The 20,746-nt window shown below is 45.7% G+C and overlaps 1 protein-coding gene across 2 annotated transcripts in view; it reads left to right on the forward strand.

Annotated features, from left to right (window-relative positions):
* Window positions 1-20,746, forward strand: part of PPP6C (protein phosphatase 6 catalytic subunit) — a 73,468-nt gene that overhangs the window by 42,031 nt on the left and 10,691 nt on the right. For both annotated transcript variants that reach the window (XM_029614486.1, XM_029614485.1), the window contains exons 4-6: window positions 1,072-1,213; window positions 10,025-10,104; window positions 15,835-16,044. In XM_029614486.1, coding sequence (XP_029470346.1) covers window positions 1,072-1,213; window positions 10,025-10,104; window positions 15,835-16,044 — 432 coding nt within the window. The remainder of the gene's footprint in view (window positions 1-1,071; window positions 1,214-10,024; window positions 10,105-15,834; window positions 16,045-20,746) is intronic.

Genomic DNA, 20,746 nt, shown 5'->3' on the forward strand with positions numbered 1-20,746 from the left:
TTAGTAGCAATGTTGGCCAGAGGAGTCAGCAAGCTTCAGGCTTAAGTTTTATTATCCACCTTAATTGCAATTCTTCCACAACAAAGTGGTGGCCACACCACCTGAAATTTCTTCCAAAAGTAGTATTAGCTTTCCATGTCAATCAAGCCGCCATGTTACCTATATTCTTCCTGAGGCCACTTGTACTTGAAAATGAGAGAGCCCATCATACCTTAGACTGTAAAAGAGCCTTGGCTTATTACAGAAAAAGAACTCTGCCCCATCGTAAGGCTTCACAGCTATTCGTCTTAGAATTCTAACAGACAAGACATAGCGGTGGCCAAACATACATTGTTCAACTGGCTAGCAAACTGCATCGTGCACTGCTTTATGCTAGTAGGCCTACAAATTACAGATATAGTCAATGCTCATAAAGTTAAAGCCATGGCTGCATCAGTGGCTCATCTGCAAAGCTGTAGCTTGGTTGTCAGTGCACACTTTTGCATCTTATTACTGTCTAGATAATCTGAGTGACAGTAAATTCGGACAAGCAGTTTTTGTGTAACCTGTTTACCCAATAGTCTACTCTCTATGGCAAGGTCTGGGTTCCTTTATATAATAAAAGCTCTGCTACAACCCACATATGGCTAATTCAGCCTTGCTTATCAATGGAGAAATCATGTTTGCTTACTATAAACGGTGTTCTCTGTAGATAGGATGCATTAGCCATGCTAAATACCCACCTGCCTTCTTGGAGAATTGACTAGGTAGATTTAGTTCTAAAATTGACTGAGGGGACACACAAAGCAACATCTGCATGGGAACCCCTGCAAAAGCTCTCTTAACCGAAAGAGGTCCATTTGGTGCCGCTGGATGATGTCGCTCACATTGTAGCTAATTCATCCCACTTTCTATGGAGATCACCGTTTTACAGTAAGTAAACTTTCTCTAGAATTTTATATTATGTTTATAGTGACTGTTATTCACTGTCAGACTTCCTTGACTACAGATAATCGTAGAAGTGTGGCTTTTATGGTACTGTATTCTGTGTTGCATATTTTCCTTCATTTTTTTTTTGTCTGCTTTTTGCAGGGTGATTTTGTAGATCGAGGTTATTATAGTCTTGAAACTTTTACCTATCTTCTTGCACTAAAAGCAAAATGGCCTGATCGCATAACGCTCTTGAGAGGAAATCATGAGAGCAGACAGATAACACAGGTGTATGGATTTTATGGTAAGTATCTTTTTTTTTCAGTCTTTGTGGCCAAGGATTGTTGCTGGGCTTGCTGGTGGGTTCTAAAAATTTGGAGGATATGGTGTGGGGAAAAAAAACCACATTTGTAAAAGTTTTACCTTACAAAAAAAAAAAAGAGGGAGAGGGTTGTTACCTCTGTGTTTGGCTGTCCCGCTCATGTCTCTAGGGAGATTGGTGAGGTGAGGAGGTAGTGCAGGCATGAGTTGAGCAGCTGTTTGGCTAGGCCCCACTCCCAGGCTTCTCTCCTATTAGCGCATGGTAGGGATGTGCAGAAGGAAAAAATGTTTCAATTCTTATTCGTTTCGCCAGGACCCAAATTCATTGCATTCGTTTCATGGGGGAAAACAAATTCGTTTGATTCGTTTTATTCGTTTTCCCATTAAAGTCAATGGGGGAAGTATTTGCAGCCTATTTTTGGCTGCAGAATTGGGGTTTTCTTATCAATTCTGATGAAACTTCTGGGGAGCAATCAGAACGAGAAAAGAGCTCCAAGGTACTTAGACTGTGGCAAAGTGGCACCAAAGTGGCATGAATAGCCTAAGGCACTGTAAAGGGGCAAAGGGGTACCAGGAGTGGATAGAGTGCTTTAACAGTGCTGCAAAGCAGCAGCGAGAGTGTCAAAAGCACAGCTTCAAAAGAGAGCACCGATAAGTTGCATGAACCCTCGAAGGCAGCACGACAGGCAAAGTGGCAAGCAAGTGGCATCAACATCCTACAGCACAATGAAGGGGGAACATAGCAAGCAGAATGGGTGTAAGAAAAAACCACAAGGTGCCGATAAAGGGACAAAGCAGCAGAAAGACTAGCATCAGCACGCTGAGGAACCATGGTAGTGGCAAGAACACCACAAGGAGTAGAATCGACTGGTGTATGGCAGCAAGGCAGAGTAGCAGAAAGTTGATAGGGCTAGACAGGCTGGCAGAGCGGAGGTAGTCAGGTCGCTATGGTGTTAGGGGAAAGACAAGGAGGCAAGACTAGGCTCAGCATGTGGCGCGACTGTCAACCGGGATGTACTGTCCACCCAACCCATCTTGAAACACGGACCAAGGAGTCTAACATGCGTGCTAGGACATGAAACATGATGAACTATGCCTGGGTTAGGTGGAGCATTGCTGCTGTGCACAGGGCCAGTGCAAGGGTATTAGACACCCTAGGCAAACCTTACAGCCTGGTGCCCTACCCCCACCTCCCCATACACAATTTTAAATTATGCATTTAACACAGTTTACATGAAAAGTGACATTCTGAGGTAAAATTAATATATATGTTGTTGTGATAATTTCATGCACTGTAGTGATGCCATCAAGAATACACTGCATGAAGTTTCCCTCTGAGTACCTTGGCGTCATAACAGTGAGTGTTTTATTGGTATAACAGTTGTCTGTATACCATTTTTCACTCCTACAACAGTGGATTTGAACTGGACTAAAAGATAGCTTAATGGCACTATTTATTAAGCATCTTTCGGCTGGGGTTTCCAATGATTATAAACTCTATTTAACAACCACATTGTTGGAGTTAGACCCTCAAAGTAAGCAGCCAAATAGGCATTTGATTTAGCCTTGTATTGGCACTTTATGAGGTTTCCCCAGTTTGATCACATACAATCCTTTTGATTTCAAGCTAGACTGATTTTTGGTTTGTTTATTGATATTATAAGTGTCTGTCTGGCATATTCTGGATTTATTTTTTTGAGTATCAAGAAAACTTTTGCATCTTGGAATTCATATGGCATCATACCTATTGTGATATATTTCGGCATGGTCCTCCCGTATCAACACAGTACTATCTGCCAACGCTCAAAGAATAACAACCCTACCTATGAAAAAGAATACCACAAATATTACACCAGAATCTAAAATATCAATACACCGCCTATCAGGAAAACAGAACAGGCCAAGCTACTACAGATCCCTACAGAGAAACCACATGCTAAAAGAATGCTTCAACTCAGTCTTTGCATGCAGAACACAAACCCTCACCAAATACAGAATAAAGCCACATAAAGTATAAATAGAAATGTGCAGACACAAACTGAATTGTAAAACGCATCACACCAGACTCTATACAGTGTAACAATGGAAAAACAAAAATTTCACCATTCCTCGTGAAACAAATGAATAAAATCAAGATATATAAATCATTAATCATAATTATAAAATCATACAAATAAAATAATTTCAAAACACTGATGAATAGAATATCCAATAATTAAAGACTCATGCAAATTGTGAAAGCTTTACCAAACACCAATAAAATATTTCAAACAGCAGACACATCACATACCACCCAATAATTAAAATGGTAGTCAATCAAGAAAAATAAACTTAAAAGCCACCTTTACTTGCCCTCTCCAGCAGTTCTCCTACTCCTTTCCCTTGCAGGCCACAGCAGTAGCTGCTGAAACTGTCCTCACTGTCCTCTTCCTTAGGGACCACAACCAGTCTCTTCTGTCTCTCACACACACACCAGACACACCCCCAGGACCAGTTTGTCTCTCGCACACCAATCATCTCCCCAACCAGTGACTCTCTCTCGCACACACATACACCAGTAATCTCCCTAATCAGTCTTTCTCACACATGTCTCCTCTCTGGCCAGTCTCTCTCAATCACACAATGCTCTCGCTCTCTCTTACTTTTCACAAGCTCTCAATCCCACACATGCCCTCTCTCACAGCCACAAGCCAGCCAAAAACATGCTCCATCTCTCTCTAGCACACACACATTGACACACACAAGCACCCTCCCTGACTCACATATACACCACACACATACATAAGCACCCTTCCTAACTCTCATACATGAAGCACCTTCCCTGTCTCACACACAGAAGCACCATTCCTTTCTCATACACACACAGAAGCACCCCTCTTTTCTCTCTCTCACACACACACACACACACACACACACACACACACACACACACACACACACACTCACCCCAGCTGAACAGCTCATCTCTGGCGGCGGCTGGCAGCGGCCATCTTCATTTCTTCGGTCCTGCCGGCCTGCTCTCAGTCGGTGGCTGACTACGCCGGTCTTCATTTCTCCGGCAGCGGCTGGCAGCAGACATCTTTTCTTCGGCCCTGCCGGCCTAGTCTCTTCATTTCTATGGCCCGGAGCAGAGGAGGCCACGTGATCCGCTAGCCCAGCCCACCGGGGGAAACCCGATCCCCGATAGGCCAATCCGCCCTTACTTTATCAATGGCCTTCTATTTCTCAAACACTGTGGCGCAAACCAAAAGAATGGAAAAGTATATGTTGCATTCGTGGTGGATCGCGATACGTTTTGCGGACCCACGAATGCAACGAATAGGGATCTATACATTGCGGATTGTGCATTCGTTCAAAACGAATGCACATCCCTAGCGCATAGTAGGCCATAAGGTGATTTTGCATGTTTTTCGCTGTGGGTCGTTGGCACACACCTGCTGGTCCGGTTATGAACCCAACTTCATCTTTTTTTGTGTCTGTACTTGGGTACTCATTTTGAACGCCTGGTTGGACATGCGGCCTAGGTGTGTATACTTGCATGCACATATTTTTGCATGTCCATTTTGGGCACACATAATTTAGGCACAAACTTTAACTGTTTTGCACGTTTACAACCATGATGCCTGCGGCTAAGAAGCCTAAGCACTTATCAATTTGTGCTGCATGCCACGTCGGAGCCATTCAGGCAGAACTGTCTTTAAGCCTGTGTCAGCACTGCCTGGATGCTCAAGGAGATGTACCCCCTTCTGAGTTTGCTGATAATGGTCCATCTCCTTGATCTGCAGGCAGTGGGACTGAATGGCACGACCCCTCTCTGTCTATGCACGGACCGAGTCATCAGGAGACACTTGCTTTCAGGATGTCAGCTTCAGGCATATGGGGGCCTGAAATGGACCTGTCCTTTCTTTTAGGGATTGCAGACATTTCTACAGGGTGGTCTTCTGTGTTGGCATTGCCTGCTAATGTAGCTCCATGTGCTCAGTGCTCCTCCGCCCATCTCCACAGTTGAGCGCTGTGGCACAGCATGGTCCAACAAGGCTGGAATGCAGATGGATCAAGATACTGACGATGGTGGCTCTCCTAGTGAGGAAGGGGAGATTCCCCCAGATTTGGAGTCTTGTAAAACTTTTCTCCATTTCTTTCATAGAAGTGAGTTGCTGTGCTTGATCTTTCAGACCTTGAAGTTTGGCATGGCTAGTTCTGACTTGGAGGATGCAGAAGAAGGATCCCATTTTAATCACCCTGTACAAGGCTTCTTGTCTCTTTCCCCTCCTGGAGGAAATCCAGGAGTTGATTGATCTGGAATGGCGTGTGCCAGAGACAGCCTTTAAAGGAGGACTTATCTTGACGGGTTTATGTCCCTTGGATCTGCAGGCTAGAGAGCAGTTGCGTTCCCCTAAAGTGGATGCCTTGGTGTGTTCTGTCACAAAACATACCACCATCCTGGAAGAGGGAAGTGCAGCTTTGAAGGATACTTGGGATATGATAGAAGGATTTGAGGCTATCCTAAAGCAAGCCTTTGAGGCAGTGACAATGAACTTAAATTATTTCTTGTGCTGTGGTAGCTTGGACTACCTTCTGTCTTTGTCAAGATTCTGCTAGCACCATGTTCAATCTTGGACCTATGATAGAACAGGGGGCCATCGCCTTAGCTGAGGTGGGATGTAACTTGGTTCACACAGCCGCCAGAGGATCTGCTTTGGTTATTGCAGCTGTGGCTGAGCAACTGGTCAGTGGATACTATTCTAAAAGCCAATCTTACCAAGCTGCCCTTCAAGGGCTTGCTTTTGTTTGGCAGTGAATTAGAAAAACTGGCAAATGAGACCCAGGTCCCTCATTTGCCCTGTCTTTTCGGGTGGGTGGCCACTCGAGACAACTGGCACTTTTCAGCCTTATAGGGAAGGTTCTTCCTAGAGGTCCCATCCCTTCCACAGGTCTCAGTCCTTTTTGTCCCTGAGGATGTCAAAAGGATGCAGGGCTCTTCCCAGTCTAGGTTTGCGGGCTCACCTGGTGGTGCAGAAGATAGGTGGTTGCCTATCCGTTTTTATCACAGATGGGTCCAGATAACTTTTGGAACAATGGTTTCTCAAATTGTTTCGGGATGGGTATGCTCTCAAGTTTCATTGCATTCCTCCAGATGCTTTTATGGTCTCTTCTTGCAACTCCCCTTAGAAGGTAGCAGCAGAAGCGATGTTACAAAGGCGATTGAACCGGAACGTAGTGATTCTCATTTTCCAAATTGCAACAAAAAACTGTCTGCTATTCCATTCATTTTGTTGTGCCCAAGGAGGAAGGGTCGTTTTAGGCCCATTCTGGATCTCAAGGGTGTTAACTGACTTCTACGAGTCACAAATTTCAGGATGGAAACTATGCGCTCTGTCTTTATGGCATTACAAGCAGGGGAATACCTCACGTCTCTAGATCTGATGGAGGCGTAGCTACATATTCCCATCCATTGGGAAAATCGGCTGTTCCTCTGGCTTGCTATTCTGGATCATGCCTTGCCTTTCAGGGCTACCCATGGTGCCCCGGATCTTTTCCAAGGTCATGGTGGTGGTAGCAGCGTCTCTCTGCAAGGAAAGCATTCTAATTCACCACTGTCTGGGTGACTGGTTGATTCAAACCTAGGATGTGCAAGAGAGTCTTCGTGCTTCCTGTAGGGTGGTTTCCTTGCTACAGGAGCTAGGCCAAGAGCAATTTGCAGCCATCTTAGTCCTTGGAGTATCTCTGGGTTTGGTTTGATACAAGGCAGGGCAGAGAATTTCTGCCGGAGTCTCTGATCCGCACAATGATACGAGTTCGATCCCTGCAGAACTCTATTCGTCCGACCATGTGGTCTTATCTGCAGGTCTTGGGGTTGATGGCTGCTGCATTGGAAGTGGTTTTCTGGGCGAGGGCTCATATGCGCCCTCTTCAGTGTGCGTAGCTCTCCTAATGGAGTCCACAGTTGCAGAGCTATGTGGTGAGGCTGCTCCTTCCATTAGAGATGAAGTTCCATTTGGACTGGTGGTTACAGGCAGATCATTTCAGGAAGGGAGTTTGCCTGACGACACCGGATTGGTTGATGCTAATGTCAGATGCGAGCCTCCGAGGCTGGGGGACTCACTGTCCAGGAGTTGGTGTTAAGGACGCTGGAATGCAGCAGAGTGGCAGTGGAACCTCAACAGACTGGAGGCAGCGGTTCAGATGGCGTACCTGCAGTTCAGAGTGCCTAGATGCTCAGTCAGTCCAGATAATGTCTGACAATGCATCAACAGTGGCTTACCTCAATCATCTAGGTGGAACTAAGAGACAGGAGTCGGAGGAGATAGATACACTTATGTTGTGGGCGGAGCAGAAGTTCCTAAGCATATCTGCCTATCACATTGCCAGAAAGGACAATATCTAAGCCAATTTCCTCAGCAGGAGAAGCTTGGACCCAGGAGAATGGGAGTTGGCGGATGAGGCTTTTCAGCTCCTGATGAAATGCTGAGGCCTACTGGATCTAGATCTGTTGGCGAACTTCGCATGCTACTGATGCCACACTTCAGTATCATGCAGAACCCAAAAGTGATAGCCATAAACATTGTCATTGAGGAGTGGCCACGTGGTTTGCATTTCTGCCCTGGCCTTTAATAGGCAGGCTGGTACAAAAAATTGCAAGTCAAACAAACACCATACTTTGCCTCCGGATTGGGCTTGAAGGCCATGGTACGTTGATCTCCAGAGACTTCTGGTGGGCAGTCCCCTTCCGGCTACTGTCTCTGACAGATCTGTTACGTCAGGGGCACATGAGGCACAATAAGGATCCAAGTCTATTCTTTTTTACAGATTGGCTCGGTTGTTGAAGCACGGTTATTCACCTGCTGTAATTTCCATTCTCTTTCAGGCCAGAAATTTTCTACTTCTCTAGCTTGTTAGTTTGGAGGGTCTTTAAGTCCTAGTGTTCTGAGCAATTACTCGGGGTGAATATTCCTTTGATTTTGGATTTTTTTTACAGGATGGATTGCTTAAGGGTTTGGCCTTTAACACCTTGAAGGTTCAAATTGCAACACTGGCTTTGTTATAGGGGAAGAGTCAATGGAGGGCCTTTTGTCTTCCCATCCGGATGTGTCCCATTTCTTGCATGGAATTAAGCATTTGCGCCCCTATTGCAGATTTTGGTGCCTCTGTGAGATCTTAACATGGCCCTCGAGTTCTTGGTAGGTCTGACTTTTTGACCACTGTGTGCTCTTTCCTTGTGGCTTCTTACCTTGACAGTTTTTCTGGTAGCAATCTGTTCAGCGTGTCTGTTCTCTGAGCTGCAGGCTCTCTTCCTGGTGCGAGCCTTTTCTCCATATGACTCCAGGTGCAGTTCAACTTCAGACTGTACCTTTTTTGCCAAAGATGGTTTCAGAGTTTCACTTGAATTAGTCCATTTCCCTGCCTGCTTTGGACAGAGACAGGGATGAAGCCGAGTACCATCTTTTGTGTTCCTTGGATGTTAACCATCATTTACTGTGGTACTTGGAGATGACTAAACCTGTTCGGAAGTCTGATTGCCTGTTTGTGCTCCATGGTGGAGGTAAACGGGGAGCACCGGCAATGCAGAAAATGATAGTCCGCTAGGTTAAGGAAATCATTAGAGCAGCCTGTGTGGTTGCTGAGGTGGCATTGCCGAAACAGGTTAGACTGCATTCCATGAGGGCTCAGGTGGTATCGTAGGTGGAACTTTGTTGCCTGCTGAAATTTTTGCTGAGTGGCGACAGTCATCTTTGTACACCTTCTCCAAGCATTACTGCTTGGATGTTTGCACTAGGGAGGACACCGCGTTTGCACAGAAACTATTGATTGGACCGCTGGCAGCCTCCCGCCCTTCTTGAGATTTGCTTTGAATGCTGAGCAAGGAGAAACCCGATTTTCCTTTCCTCTAGTAAAGGCAGGTTAATCTCTAACCCGCCCTCAGCTGCTGCTATTTTCTTTGGGCGAGCTATGCAGAGTATGATTCCTGCTCTTCTTTGAAAACTGGTAAGTGGCTTTTCTAGCTCTTAGTTTACTAGCCATATTTCCTTTTGTCTGAGCTCACCTCACCTGTGAGGTCACCTTTTTCTCCACCTACTGGCAGAGGTGTATAACCCACTCATGGGGATTGACCTGCTCTTACTAGAGGAAAGGAAATTACCAGATAAATAGTAATTTCTCCTTCTCTCATATTCTGCGAAGTTAAGATTGGGGCTGCTGTTGCAGAACATGAAGAAACCTTAAAATAAACCCTCTTCTGAAGGCAAATTGGGGGGGGGGGGTTGTATGGGTTTGGGTTTTTTTTTTATTTACGAGAAAAGGTCCCCATTTTAATGATCACTGTGCAATACTTTGGCAGTGGATAGGATCCTTTTGAGATTCTTCCTATTTAACAGTGATTTGGAGAGTGACTCTCTCCAATGAGCTCTGCCCCTATTGTAAATCTCTTCTCCTCCCCCCCCCCCCCCCTGCACCCCACATTACTATGAGTATAAAATGCAGAAGTATTTCACTTAAGCTGTTTGCTTTCTAGATGTCTCGACTTGACTGATCTTGGTTTGCTGTATTGCACTGTGCTTTCCAGGGCATGAATTATTCAGATGTAATGCAAAAAGGACAATGTGGTGACAGCTTATTTTAAAAATTGTTTTATTTACACCTGATGACATAAAGCTGCTTTAACAAAACTCAAAGCAGAATTACATGTATCAAAACCAGTTATCTCATTTTGTCTCCATGTTTGGAATGCTGTCATGTACTCATGTCTTTAATGACTTTAAAAGTGGACCTAAGGATTTTTCTTTTCCTTCAACAGATGAGTGCCAAACTAAGTATGGAAATGCAAATGCCTGGCGATACTGTACCAAGGTTTTTGATATGCTCACAGTAGCAGCTGTAAGTTACATTGTGAAATCCATTATTATAGGCAATAGCTTAGGTAGTGATAAAGGCAACAGAAAAACAGATGCTTTTGCCATATTTTGCTCTCTGTAGTATGGCTTATTTGCAAATCATTTTCCCTCTTATTTTTTTCTACATTCACACCCTTTCACTTTATTGATCAACTGTGTCATCTGACCTATAAAATACACATTGAACTATGAGTTTCTTGAAGTGACTGACAAGTCAGAAAAGACAGAATATGAATTTGCATTGAATCATTACTCGAGGGAGATTTTTTGCATAAAAATTCAAAATTCAGCAAAATTCTACAAGCAAAATTACTGTCTTTGCATAATTTAAACTGCAGTTCAGAAGATACTTAAATGGAGAATTTTTAAAGTTTTGGTGTAGAATTCCCCCAGGAGCACCATCCCTGATCTCTACCAGCCTCCCTCACCTCACTTACAGCTGTGGTCCCCAGAATAGTTGTTCCCTTCGGTACAGCTTAGTATGTTTTTGAGGTGCGTTTTGCCTCAACTCCCGCAGTTATCTTCTTTCATTTGTCTCATGAAACCAGCTTAGGAGTTTGGGCACAGCATGGCTCTGAGAGCCATATGGTGCCAGATAGACAGCTGTTTTGGGGGTTGCAGCTGCAACCCCCATCAGGATAAGTGAGGGGGAGATTGATGGACTGGGGAGGACCACAGTGACTTTTTTCTGCTTTCTCTAGTTCTTGTATGTGCAAATTCTGCACAAGGATGAGAGGAAGTGATATCACTCCCAAGGATGGCTGCTTAACTTTAGAGCTCCAGCCTAATGGACTAAAAAAATTGCTTTTTAATACAGACTTAGACCAGCAGTAATCCAGTAGGGGCATCTAAAAATCTACGCACATACTGCCGGCATGGTAACCAATGCAAGATGGCTGATTGGAAGACTTTCTTTGACACACGAAGCATGGACCTCAGATACGCAAGCAGGCTTCTTAGAGTTTGAGATGGGGAATGCTGAGGAAGATAAGAATGATGCAAACAGCAAAGAACTTACCAGGGCTGAACTTAAAACTTGGTTATGTGATCTGAAGAGAGACCTGATGACACTGTGCAAAATACTAGATATCATAGATTTGAAGGGCGAGATCTGAGGTAATCACCTCAGTGAATCAGAACTATGGTTAGAAGATCATGAGGAGCAGCTGGTAGTGGAAAGAGCTATTAGCTATTATCTCCAACTTTGAAAGATTGTAGGCTGAAATGTTAGGTAAAATATAGAGGACTTGGAAAACAGGTCTAGGTGAAACAGTCTGAGACTTAAAAGGCCTACCTGAGATCGGTGGTTTATGAGATAATGAGAATATGGAACTGGAAACTATCATTGAAAGAGCCTGTAGGGCCCTGGGTCCTCAGCCAGGTAATCTCTCCATGAACATTGTAGTATGCTTCAGAGGCTTTACAATAAAAGAAACATTTCTCTAGGCATATCCTGAAGATGTTTTGGAAGCTTAATGATGCCCTTTTTTGAAATGAAGAAGTCTGTAGCAAATTAGAACAGGAGATTAGGGAATATATGAGGTTGAATGGTACTGGTGAGGTAAATCCTCTTATACTTTGGGATGCTGTGAAGTGTGTAATTGGAGGCAAATAGATTTTGGGTGCATTGCAAATTAAAGAGTAAGCAGAGGGAAGAAAAAGCATTAAGGGACTCCACTGAAAACTTAAAGGAGGCACAAAGTCTTGTCCTCACATAAATTCTTAAGAAGACTAGAGCAGTTAAAATGTTTCCCTGTACGTACCCGGATCAGTCCAGACCGTGGGTTGAGCCTCCTTTCCAGTAGGTGGAGACAGACCAAAACTGAAAGGGTATCCTATATGAGGACAGAGCCTACCCTGCAGCCTTCCAGTATTTGTCTGTCTCCAGCAGGTGGATCAGCTCACCCTTCAGTCTCCTGAAGAAGGCTAGTCAGACTTCTTTTTTTCTTCTCTTCTTGGATCAAGCAAGTACTTATTCCTTAGGGATTCTTGTAGGATTTTTTTCTAATAAAAAAACAAACCCCAAAAAGTTTAATTTTTAGTCTCAAGCTAATTGGTTCAGCTGTGCAGGAAATGGTCCCGTCCCCTGGCTCTTGCCGGACTCAGGGGGGCTTCGCCCCTTGTGCTGGGCATAGCTTGAGTCCATGATTGCTTCCAGGTGTGGGGACCGAGGCTGGTTGTCCAGTCATTCGTCTCCTCTCTCCCCCCCCCCCCCCCCCCCCCCCCCCCCCCCCCTCCGGCTGCTTAGGGAGCATAGTGCTCAATTATTGTGCTCAGTTTGGGTTTAAAAAAAAAAAATTCTTAAACTTTTTTTTTTTTTTCCTGGGATTCGAACCGGCAGCCAGACAGAAGCATGCAGGCTTCACTCCCCTGCCTCTGCTCCTGCCAGCAGGGCTGCCAATCGTTCTATTTTTAACTTTTTTTCTTCACCGCGTGGCTTCTCTTCGCTGAGGATGCCGCGGCCAGCAGCCTGCCTAGCGTGTGGGGAGCCCTCGTCGCGTGAGGGGCTCTGCTCAGCCTGCCCGCCCGGTGAGGAAGGCCCCCTCCTTGGCAGGGCAGGCAAATTTAGCCCGGGGATGGAACCCCCAGCGCATGGCCAGGCCGTTCCCGGGTCGGCAAAGCCCGGGAACAGCGGCCATTTTGGGAATTTCTGCAGCTCCTGATTCGGGCTAGCTTGCAGGAGGAGGACTCTTCCCCTGCCCCTCCCCGGCGAAAATTCCGTGCCCCTCCTGTTTGCCCTGCCGCGGAACCTCCGGGATCTGTTAGGGTGCGGGTGGTTCCGGGGGTGGCCCCAGTTATTCTGGATCCTCATCCCACTTCAGATTTAGCGAGCGCCCTCCTGCCCCTGGAGGGGGACAATCCTAGAGTTCTCCGCATATTTCAGTGTGAGGAGTTGGAGCCCCTCATCCCCTTTGTCTTCCAGGAATTGGGCTGGAGGGGCCCCCTGCGGATACCCTTATGGCCTCCTTGCCCAAGAATATGGACCCGGTCCTGGTGGGACTCAGGGCCCCGGCAAGCACTTTTCCCTTTCATCCTATGCACAAGTTGCTGCTCTTGCGTGAATGGGGAGGCTCCTGAAGTAGGACTCCGGGTGGGGCGGGCTATGGATAAGCTCTACCCCCTCCCGGAGGAATGCTTAGACATGTTGAAGATCCTCACCATGGACTCCTTGGTCTCGGCGGTCACCAAGCACACCACCATCCTTGTGGTGGGATCGGCTCTGAAGGACGGACAGGACCGTAAGCTCAAGGCCCATCTGAAACGTATATTTGAAGTCCTGGCCCTGGGGGTCCGAGCAACTATCTGCAGCAGTCTCATGCAGCGGGCAGGTCTCAGGTGGGTTCAACAATTACTCGGCACTCAGGACCTCCCGTCTGCAGAGGCGGAGCAGGCTGAATGTCTGGAAGCAGTCATTGCATATGGGGCTGATGCGCTTTACAACCTACTCCGCATCCAGGCGAAGGCGATGGTCTCAGCGGTATCCGCTAGATGGCTCTTCTGGCTGCGCAATTGGTCGGCCGACCCGTCCTCCAAGGCACGGCTGGGCACGTTGCCTTTTAAAGGTAAGTTGCTTTTTGGAGAGGACCTTGAGCTTATTGACTCCTTGGGGAGGAAATAAGGTTCATAAGCTTCCGGAGGACCATCCGAAACAATCTCGATCGTTTATGCCCTCCCGTCCTCTCTTCCGGGGACAGAGGAGGTATATGCCCTGCGGACAAGGTGGCTCCTCTAGGGGTTATTCTTCTCGGTCTCAATCTTGGTCTCAGCCCTTTCGTGGGTGTCGCTCTTTTCGCGAGGGCCAGTCTCAGCACCCCCACCCCAAAGCCTGCCACACAATGAAGTTCAGTCGACCGATTCCTCGGTACTTTTTCTGGGCGGTTGCCTCTCCCTGTTCTTCGAGGAATGGGTCAAAATTATGTCAGACCAGTGGGTCCTCGACATTGTCCGAGACTTACGCCTTCAAATTTGTTCGTGACCTACTGGATCTCTTTGTATTCTCCACATGTGGTCGTCTCAAGTGGGAGGTGGTAGAGCAAACCCTCGTCAGACTTCTGAGTCTGGGTGCAGTTGTCCCAGTTCGAAAGAGGAGCTCGGCACAGGTCGGTATTCTATTTACTTCGTGGTTCCCAAGAAGGATGGGGCTTTTTGGCCGATCTTAGACCTCAAGAGGGTCAACCGGGCCCTCAAGATCCCACATTTTCGCATGGAAACCTTGCGAGCGGTCATCACGGCGATTCGCCCCGGAGAGTTCCTCGCGTCGCTCGATTTGACAGGCATACTTCCATATTCCGATTCACTGTGATTACTAGAAGTATCTTTGCTTCCACATCCTCAACCAGGATTTCCAGTTTCAGGCGCTGCCTTTCGGCCTCGCGACCGCACCACTCACCTTCACCAAAGTCGTGGTGGTGGCGGCCCTCCGCCGGGAAGGAGTCCTAGTCCAAGCAATGGGGGAAAAGCTGGATTAACTGTATTAGGCCAACTTTTGAATTCCCAAGGCTTATTGGCTTGCAGCTTTGAGAGAAAAATTTAAATTATTGGATGTGCACTGTTATGCATTTCTGCAGGCTCAACATTTTTAGGGGGTAAACGAGCTAGTCTCTTACTTGTTTGTGTGGTTTTTTTTTGGGGGGGGGGGGGGGTTTGAGAAATACTGTAAAGATGGTGTGGCCATTAAAGGTTTTGTTTCTAAGGTGTATAGGTGTATAAGGAGCTGTGTGGTAATCATGGGGGGGACTTGAAGCACGAGATGGACTGGGAAAGGAATGTTTCTTGTACGATTGATGAAGATAGCTGGGAAGAAATCAGATGGTGGCTAGCCAAAACTTCGATATCTGAACAATTAATAGAAAACTCTTAAATACTTTTGTTAGTATTACATCCCCTGTAGACTGAAAAGGATTTATAAAACTGTCAAAACAATGCTGGAGAGACTGTGGTGAAGTAGGAACCATGACCCTTATGATGGAATTATCCAAAAATTATTGTATTCTGGCAAAAAGTGCTGACAACTTATCCTGGACATTACAAATCATATTAACAACAATCTGATAGTGTATCTGCTTTATGTCCCAGAAAAGGGGATGGCAAATTCTGTCAGCAAATTGACAGTTCAAATGCTCATGGCTGCAAAGTGTGAGAGCATCACATTGGAAGCAGAAGGATCCACCTAATATGACCGTTTTTGTATAAAAGACTTTACTGTTCCATCCAATATATTCCCCCAAACAGCCTTGCCCAGATAACATTTCTTCCTATGTTCTAGTTTGGATCTTATTTCAAATCTGGGAGAAAGTCCATAGTTGGAACTTCTTGACTAACTGATTGGGGGCAAATTGACTACTATATATGAGTTTAGATCTTGGTTTTGATATGTTGGTGTATATTAAAAATTTAGTAAAGAAAACTATAAAATTCTGCACAGGGATTGTTTTGATATCAGTATTTCTTGCCTGTTTGCTTCATGATCATTGCATCAAACAAAAGTAAGATTTGATTATGTGCTAAAAAAATTTTGAATAAATCACCTTTATAATAGTGAGTGTTTCCTGAACGCTCTTTAACTGTCATGTTTGTGTCAGAAGTAGAATTTTGCACATTTTTCTATCACGACTTCTAAATTAATTTTTCTAGACTCCCAAGCTTTTTGGACAGATGTCATTAGCAGTTGCTAAGTAGCAAACATGATTGTTAAGATGATGTTTTCTATCAGTTAATAGATGAGCAGATATTGTGCGTACACGGTGGTCTATCACCAGACATCAAGACGCTGGATCAGATTCGAACCATTGAGCGTAATCAAGAAATCCCTCACAAAGGAGCGTTTTGTGACCTTGTGTGGTCTGATCCGGAGGATGTAGACACCTGGGCCATTAGCCCTAGAGGAGCAGGCTGGTTGTTTGGAGCAAAGGTCACCAATGAGGTAAAATGAAAATCATTGATCATTAGTTAATATTATCACAGGCTATCCTAGTAGCTCTGCTGCACAGTAGACCATTTTGCAGGAAACCTGGATTTGATTCCCAGGCTGGACTTCTGTTGTTCAGGCCAACCAGAGTAGGCAATGTTACAGAGGCAACATTTCTAGCCCCTGGAAGTATATTAAGTGCACTTTGTATAGGGATCTAGGAGGAGATGTAGTCTTTCTCTGCCACACAAATGTTGCTATAAATGCCGCTGTACTTTACTTTTAGGCCAAATTGTAATTGGACAAAAATCTGGTTAAAATTTTTTTAAAAGAAATTCATACTAGATCTTAAGATCAATTAAAACATGGTTATTTTAAAAAGATGTGAGGTTTATTTTGGCAAAATATGTAACTGTAGTGTGACCAATGTGGAATACTACCCTTTCTGAGAATGCACTGCAAACATGGTAATACCCTTTTATCCCAGGACAAGCAGGATGCTAGTGCTCACATATGGGTGACGTCATTGAAGGAGCCCTATTGCGGGAAAACTTTCTGTCAAAGTTTCTAGAAACTTTTGACTGGCACTGTGAGGCCACTGAGCATGCCATGATATTCTCTGCCACAGGGGTCTCTCTTCAGTCTTCATTTTTCCGCGCTGCTGTAAGCATCGCGGAGATAGGAGCCCTGTGAGTTTTTACTCGCACATCACTGACTGAAAAAGTCATTATTTTCAAATTATCTCTCCCATAAGGGATCTCTTTCACTTTTTCCACCGGACGGTGAGAAATCTGTATCGTTTTTACTGTAAGTAAGAACTTTTTTTCTCTCAGAAAATTTCTCCCTGTTTTCATCGATGGCTGTCTGTGAAAACATGGCTTCAGGCTTTAAAAAATGTCCGATTTGCAATCTATGTCTATCACAGACCCCCACCTTGAGTGCGTTCTCTGCTTAGGCGAAAAACATTGATGTCTCATCCTGCCAACAGTGTGCAGAAATGACTCCAAAGGGCAGGAAACTTAGACAAGAGAAAATGGAGCACCTTTTCCACCTCAAACTCCTTCCCTCTCCTTCGTCGACAAAATCGTCCCCAGCAGGAGTCACCAAAAAAGTTTTGCTAAAAAAACGTCTGGAGGGACCGGGTGATCAGGCATCGCCAACACCATCGACTGCGTCGATAAGGTCAGTAATCGAACAAAGGCCTAAACATAAGCATTGGCACAGACTTGCCCCCGACACCTACGTTAACTCCCTCCCCTGGAGAACCGAACGCAAAGCGGCAGAAACACAAGGAAACACCGCCACCGTCAAGGCCTACGACATCGATGGAACCCATACAGCCATCGCATGAGGTATCATCCACTCCTCCACCGTCCATCCCAGCTGTATCACAGGAATTGTCCATGTTCATCAAGCAGGCAGTGATGCAGGCCCTGAAAGAACAAATTCTGGCGATTCTGCCGATGCCGGTGACAACTTCGATGCCAACATCGGTGATTTCGAGTTTACCAGTAACCATGCCGATGTCAATGGCCCTATCGGTTCTGGCACTGATCTTCACGATTGTGCCGATGCCCAGCAAACAAGGCAAAACTACGGTGGTTTCGAAGAGGTCATCGAAGACACTAGTCCCATCTTCGATCCCGAAGCCTTCAACATCGGTCCTACTCCTTCCTGGGGATCCAAGACACCCAGAGTCAGCACATCAAATACTAATGAAAAGATATCAGGATCTACTTGATTCTCTCCCCTCTAATCCAAGGGAAGAGCATCATGAGGAGTCATATCCTGAAGATCCATTGCCAGGACCTTCTGGCATTCCTCCTCCACTTAAGACTTCGGCAACTCCTCAACACATCCAAGAATATGACACTTGGAGTGACACAAATTCAGATACCTCATCTGAGGATTTTATGTCTGAACCATCCCCACCAGATCCTCGAAAGACATCTCCTCCAGAAGATTTTGCTTTCACCACTTTTGTCCAGGAAATGGCTGACACCATTCCTTTCAAATTAGTTACAGAGCAGGATACCAGGCATCAAACCTTGGAGGTGCTTCAATTTGTCGACCCTCCAAAGCAAGTGGTAGCCATACCAGTGCATGATGTTCTCCTAGAATTGCAACATCGCCTGTGGGAACATCCCTGCTCCGTTCCAGCTGTCAAGAGAATGGACAGTAAATATTTAGTACCATCTGCTCCTGGGTATCAAGTCGCAGCTCCCTCACCACTCAGCAGTGGTGGAGTCTGCACAAAAAAGATTAAAAAGAATTCGAACACATTTATCGAATCCCCCAGGTAAAGATCACTGGTTTTTAGATTCCCCGGGTCGTAAAGTCTCTATCAAGGGGCCATGTTGAACTCTCGCATCTTTTCATACCAACTCTACATGACCCAATATCAAAGAGATTTGTGGAAACAAATGCAAGATTTTGTTCCATCTCTTCCAACTCAGTATCAAGAGGCAGCCCAGGCCATCATCCACAAGGGTCTGGAGGCCGGAAAACATGAGGTCCGGGCAGCCTATGACGGATTTGAAACAGCTTCCAGGGTAGCTGCATCAGGGATCAGCGCCAGAAGATGGGCATGGCTTAAGGCCTCAGACCTTAGACCTGAGGTCCAAGATAAATTAGTGGACCTCCCTTGCTTGGGAGATAATCTTTTTGGATCCAAGATGCAGTGACTCAACTAAAGGAGCACACTGAGGCAGCTTTCTTCGCTTCCACAAGATCCCTCTACACACTCTGCACGTAGGCCTCAGTGAAAAGAAGCTAGAAGACCTTTTTACAGACAAAGGAGGTATTACCCCCCTACGTCTCGAGCCAGGCCTTCTAGAACTCAACAAAACACCGCAACCAAGACAGCTGAGGGCAGCTAGGCCTCAACCTGCTCCGCAGACAAAACCTGCTGCTGGTTTTTGAAACCACTTCCAGTGGGAGGCCAGATATCCAAATTTTACAACAATTGGACGCCAATAACATCAGACCAATGGGCTCTGTCCGTAATATCTCGGATACCAACTCAATTTCCTCTCAATTCCCACAGATTTTCCTCCGTCATTTTCATCTCAGCGAAAATCACATGCTTCAACTACAAGTAGAATTATCCACCCTTCTGAAAGCCAGGGCTGTAGAGCCAGTACCCTGGCCTCAGAGGGGCAGAGGATTCTATTCCCGTTATTTCCTCATTCCAAAGAAAACCGGAGGCCTTCGTCCCATCCTAGACCTCAGAAATCTCAACAAATTTCTAAAAAAAGAAAAGTTCAGGATGGTTTCTCTAGGCACCATGCTTCCACTTCTTCAAACAGGAGATTGGCTTTGTTCTCTGAATCTACAAGACGCTTATGCTGACATTCCAATATTTCCCCCTCATCGCCAGTATCTGTGCTTCATGGTGGGTCACCATTTCCAATACAGAGTATTGCCATTCAGCCTTGCCTCTGCTCCCAGAGTATTCACCAAATGTCTGGCAGTAATAGCAGCACACTTGCACAAACAAAGTGTCCATGGCTTTCCATATCTAGACTAGCTCATCAGAAATCAATCTCAACAAGGAGCTCTCGCTTCTCTCAATCAAACAATTACTGTACTTCATTCGATGGGATTTCTCATCAACTCACCTGCTTCAATTCATAGGAGCAGAATTGAACACTATCCTCTCAAGGGCTTTTCTACCCGAGGAGCGGGCAGAGACACTTTCCCTACTGGCAAACGCACTCCGCTCAAAGAAACGAGCAACAGCTCATCAGTTTCTAACTTTTTTACTAGGCCACAAGCCTCCTCAGTTCACGTCACTCCTATGGCAAGGTTAGCCATGAGAGTCACCCAATGGACTTTGCGAACACAATGGATCCAAGCCATTCAAGTCACCCACCAGCTACAATCATCTCTTCTATGGTGGGCGAACAAAGACAACTTGTGCAAGGGCCTACCCTTCCAGCAACCAGTCCCACAAATGACGTTAACTACAGATGCATCCACCTTAGGTTGGGGAGCTCACATAGACACTCTCAAACCCAAGGCATTTGGACAAAACTTGAAGCAACATTTCAAATCAATTTCCTGGAGCTTCGAGCTATACATTATGCGCTGCATGCGTTCAAGGACTGCCTTTCACACAAGACTGTTCTCATCCAAACGGACAACACAGTTGCCATGTGGTACATCAACAAACAGGGAGGTACGGGCTCGTATCTCCTTTGTCAAGAAGCTGCACAGATTTGGAGCTGGGCCCTGAGCCATTCAGTGTTTCTCCGGGCCACCTATCTGGCAGGCATTCACAATGTAGTGGCGGATCGACTCAGTTGTCATTTCCAACCACACAAATGGTCCCTGGATCCCCCAGTAGTGACCAGGATATTTCAACGTTGGGGACAACCAACAATAGATCTCTTTGCGTCACATCTGAATCACAAAGTGGATAAATTCTGTTCTCTACACAAACGGAACAACCAGCCAGCCAAGGACACCTTTGCTCGCCATTGGAACTCAGGCCTTCTATACGCGTATCCTCCAATACCGCTCATAACCAAAACTCTTGTGAAGCTACAACAGGACAAGGGGTCCATGATACTCATAGCCCCATATTGGCCTCGACAAGTATGGTTTCCCACACTTCTCGACCTCTCAGTCAGGGATCCAATTCGCCTGGGAGTAGCTCCCACTCTCATAACTCAGGATCAGGGTCGGTTGCGCCATCCCAACCTTCAATCCCTAT

Source organism: Rhinatrema bivittatum, chromosome 8, assembly GCF_901001135.1.
Source record: "Rhinatrema bivittatum chromosome 8, aRhiBiv1.1, whole genome shotgun sequence".
NCBI lineage: Eukaryota > Metazoa > Chordata > Amphibia > Gymnophiona > Rhinatrematidae > Rhinatrema > Rhinatrema bivittatum.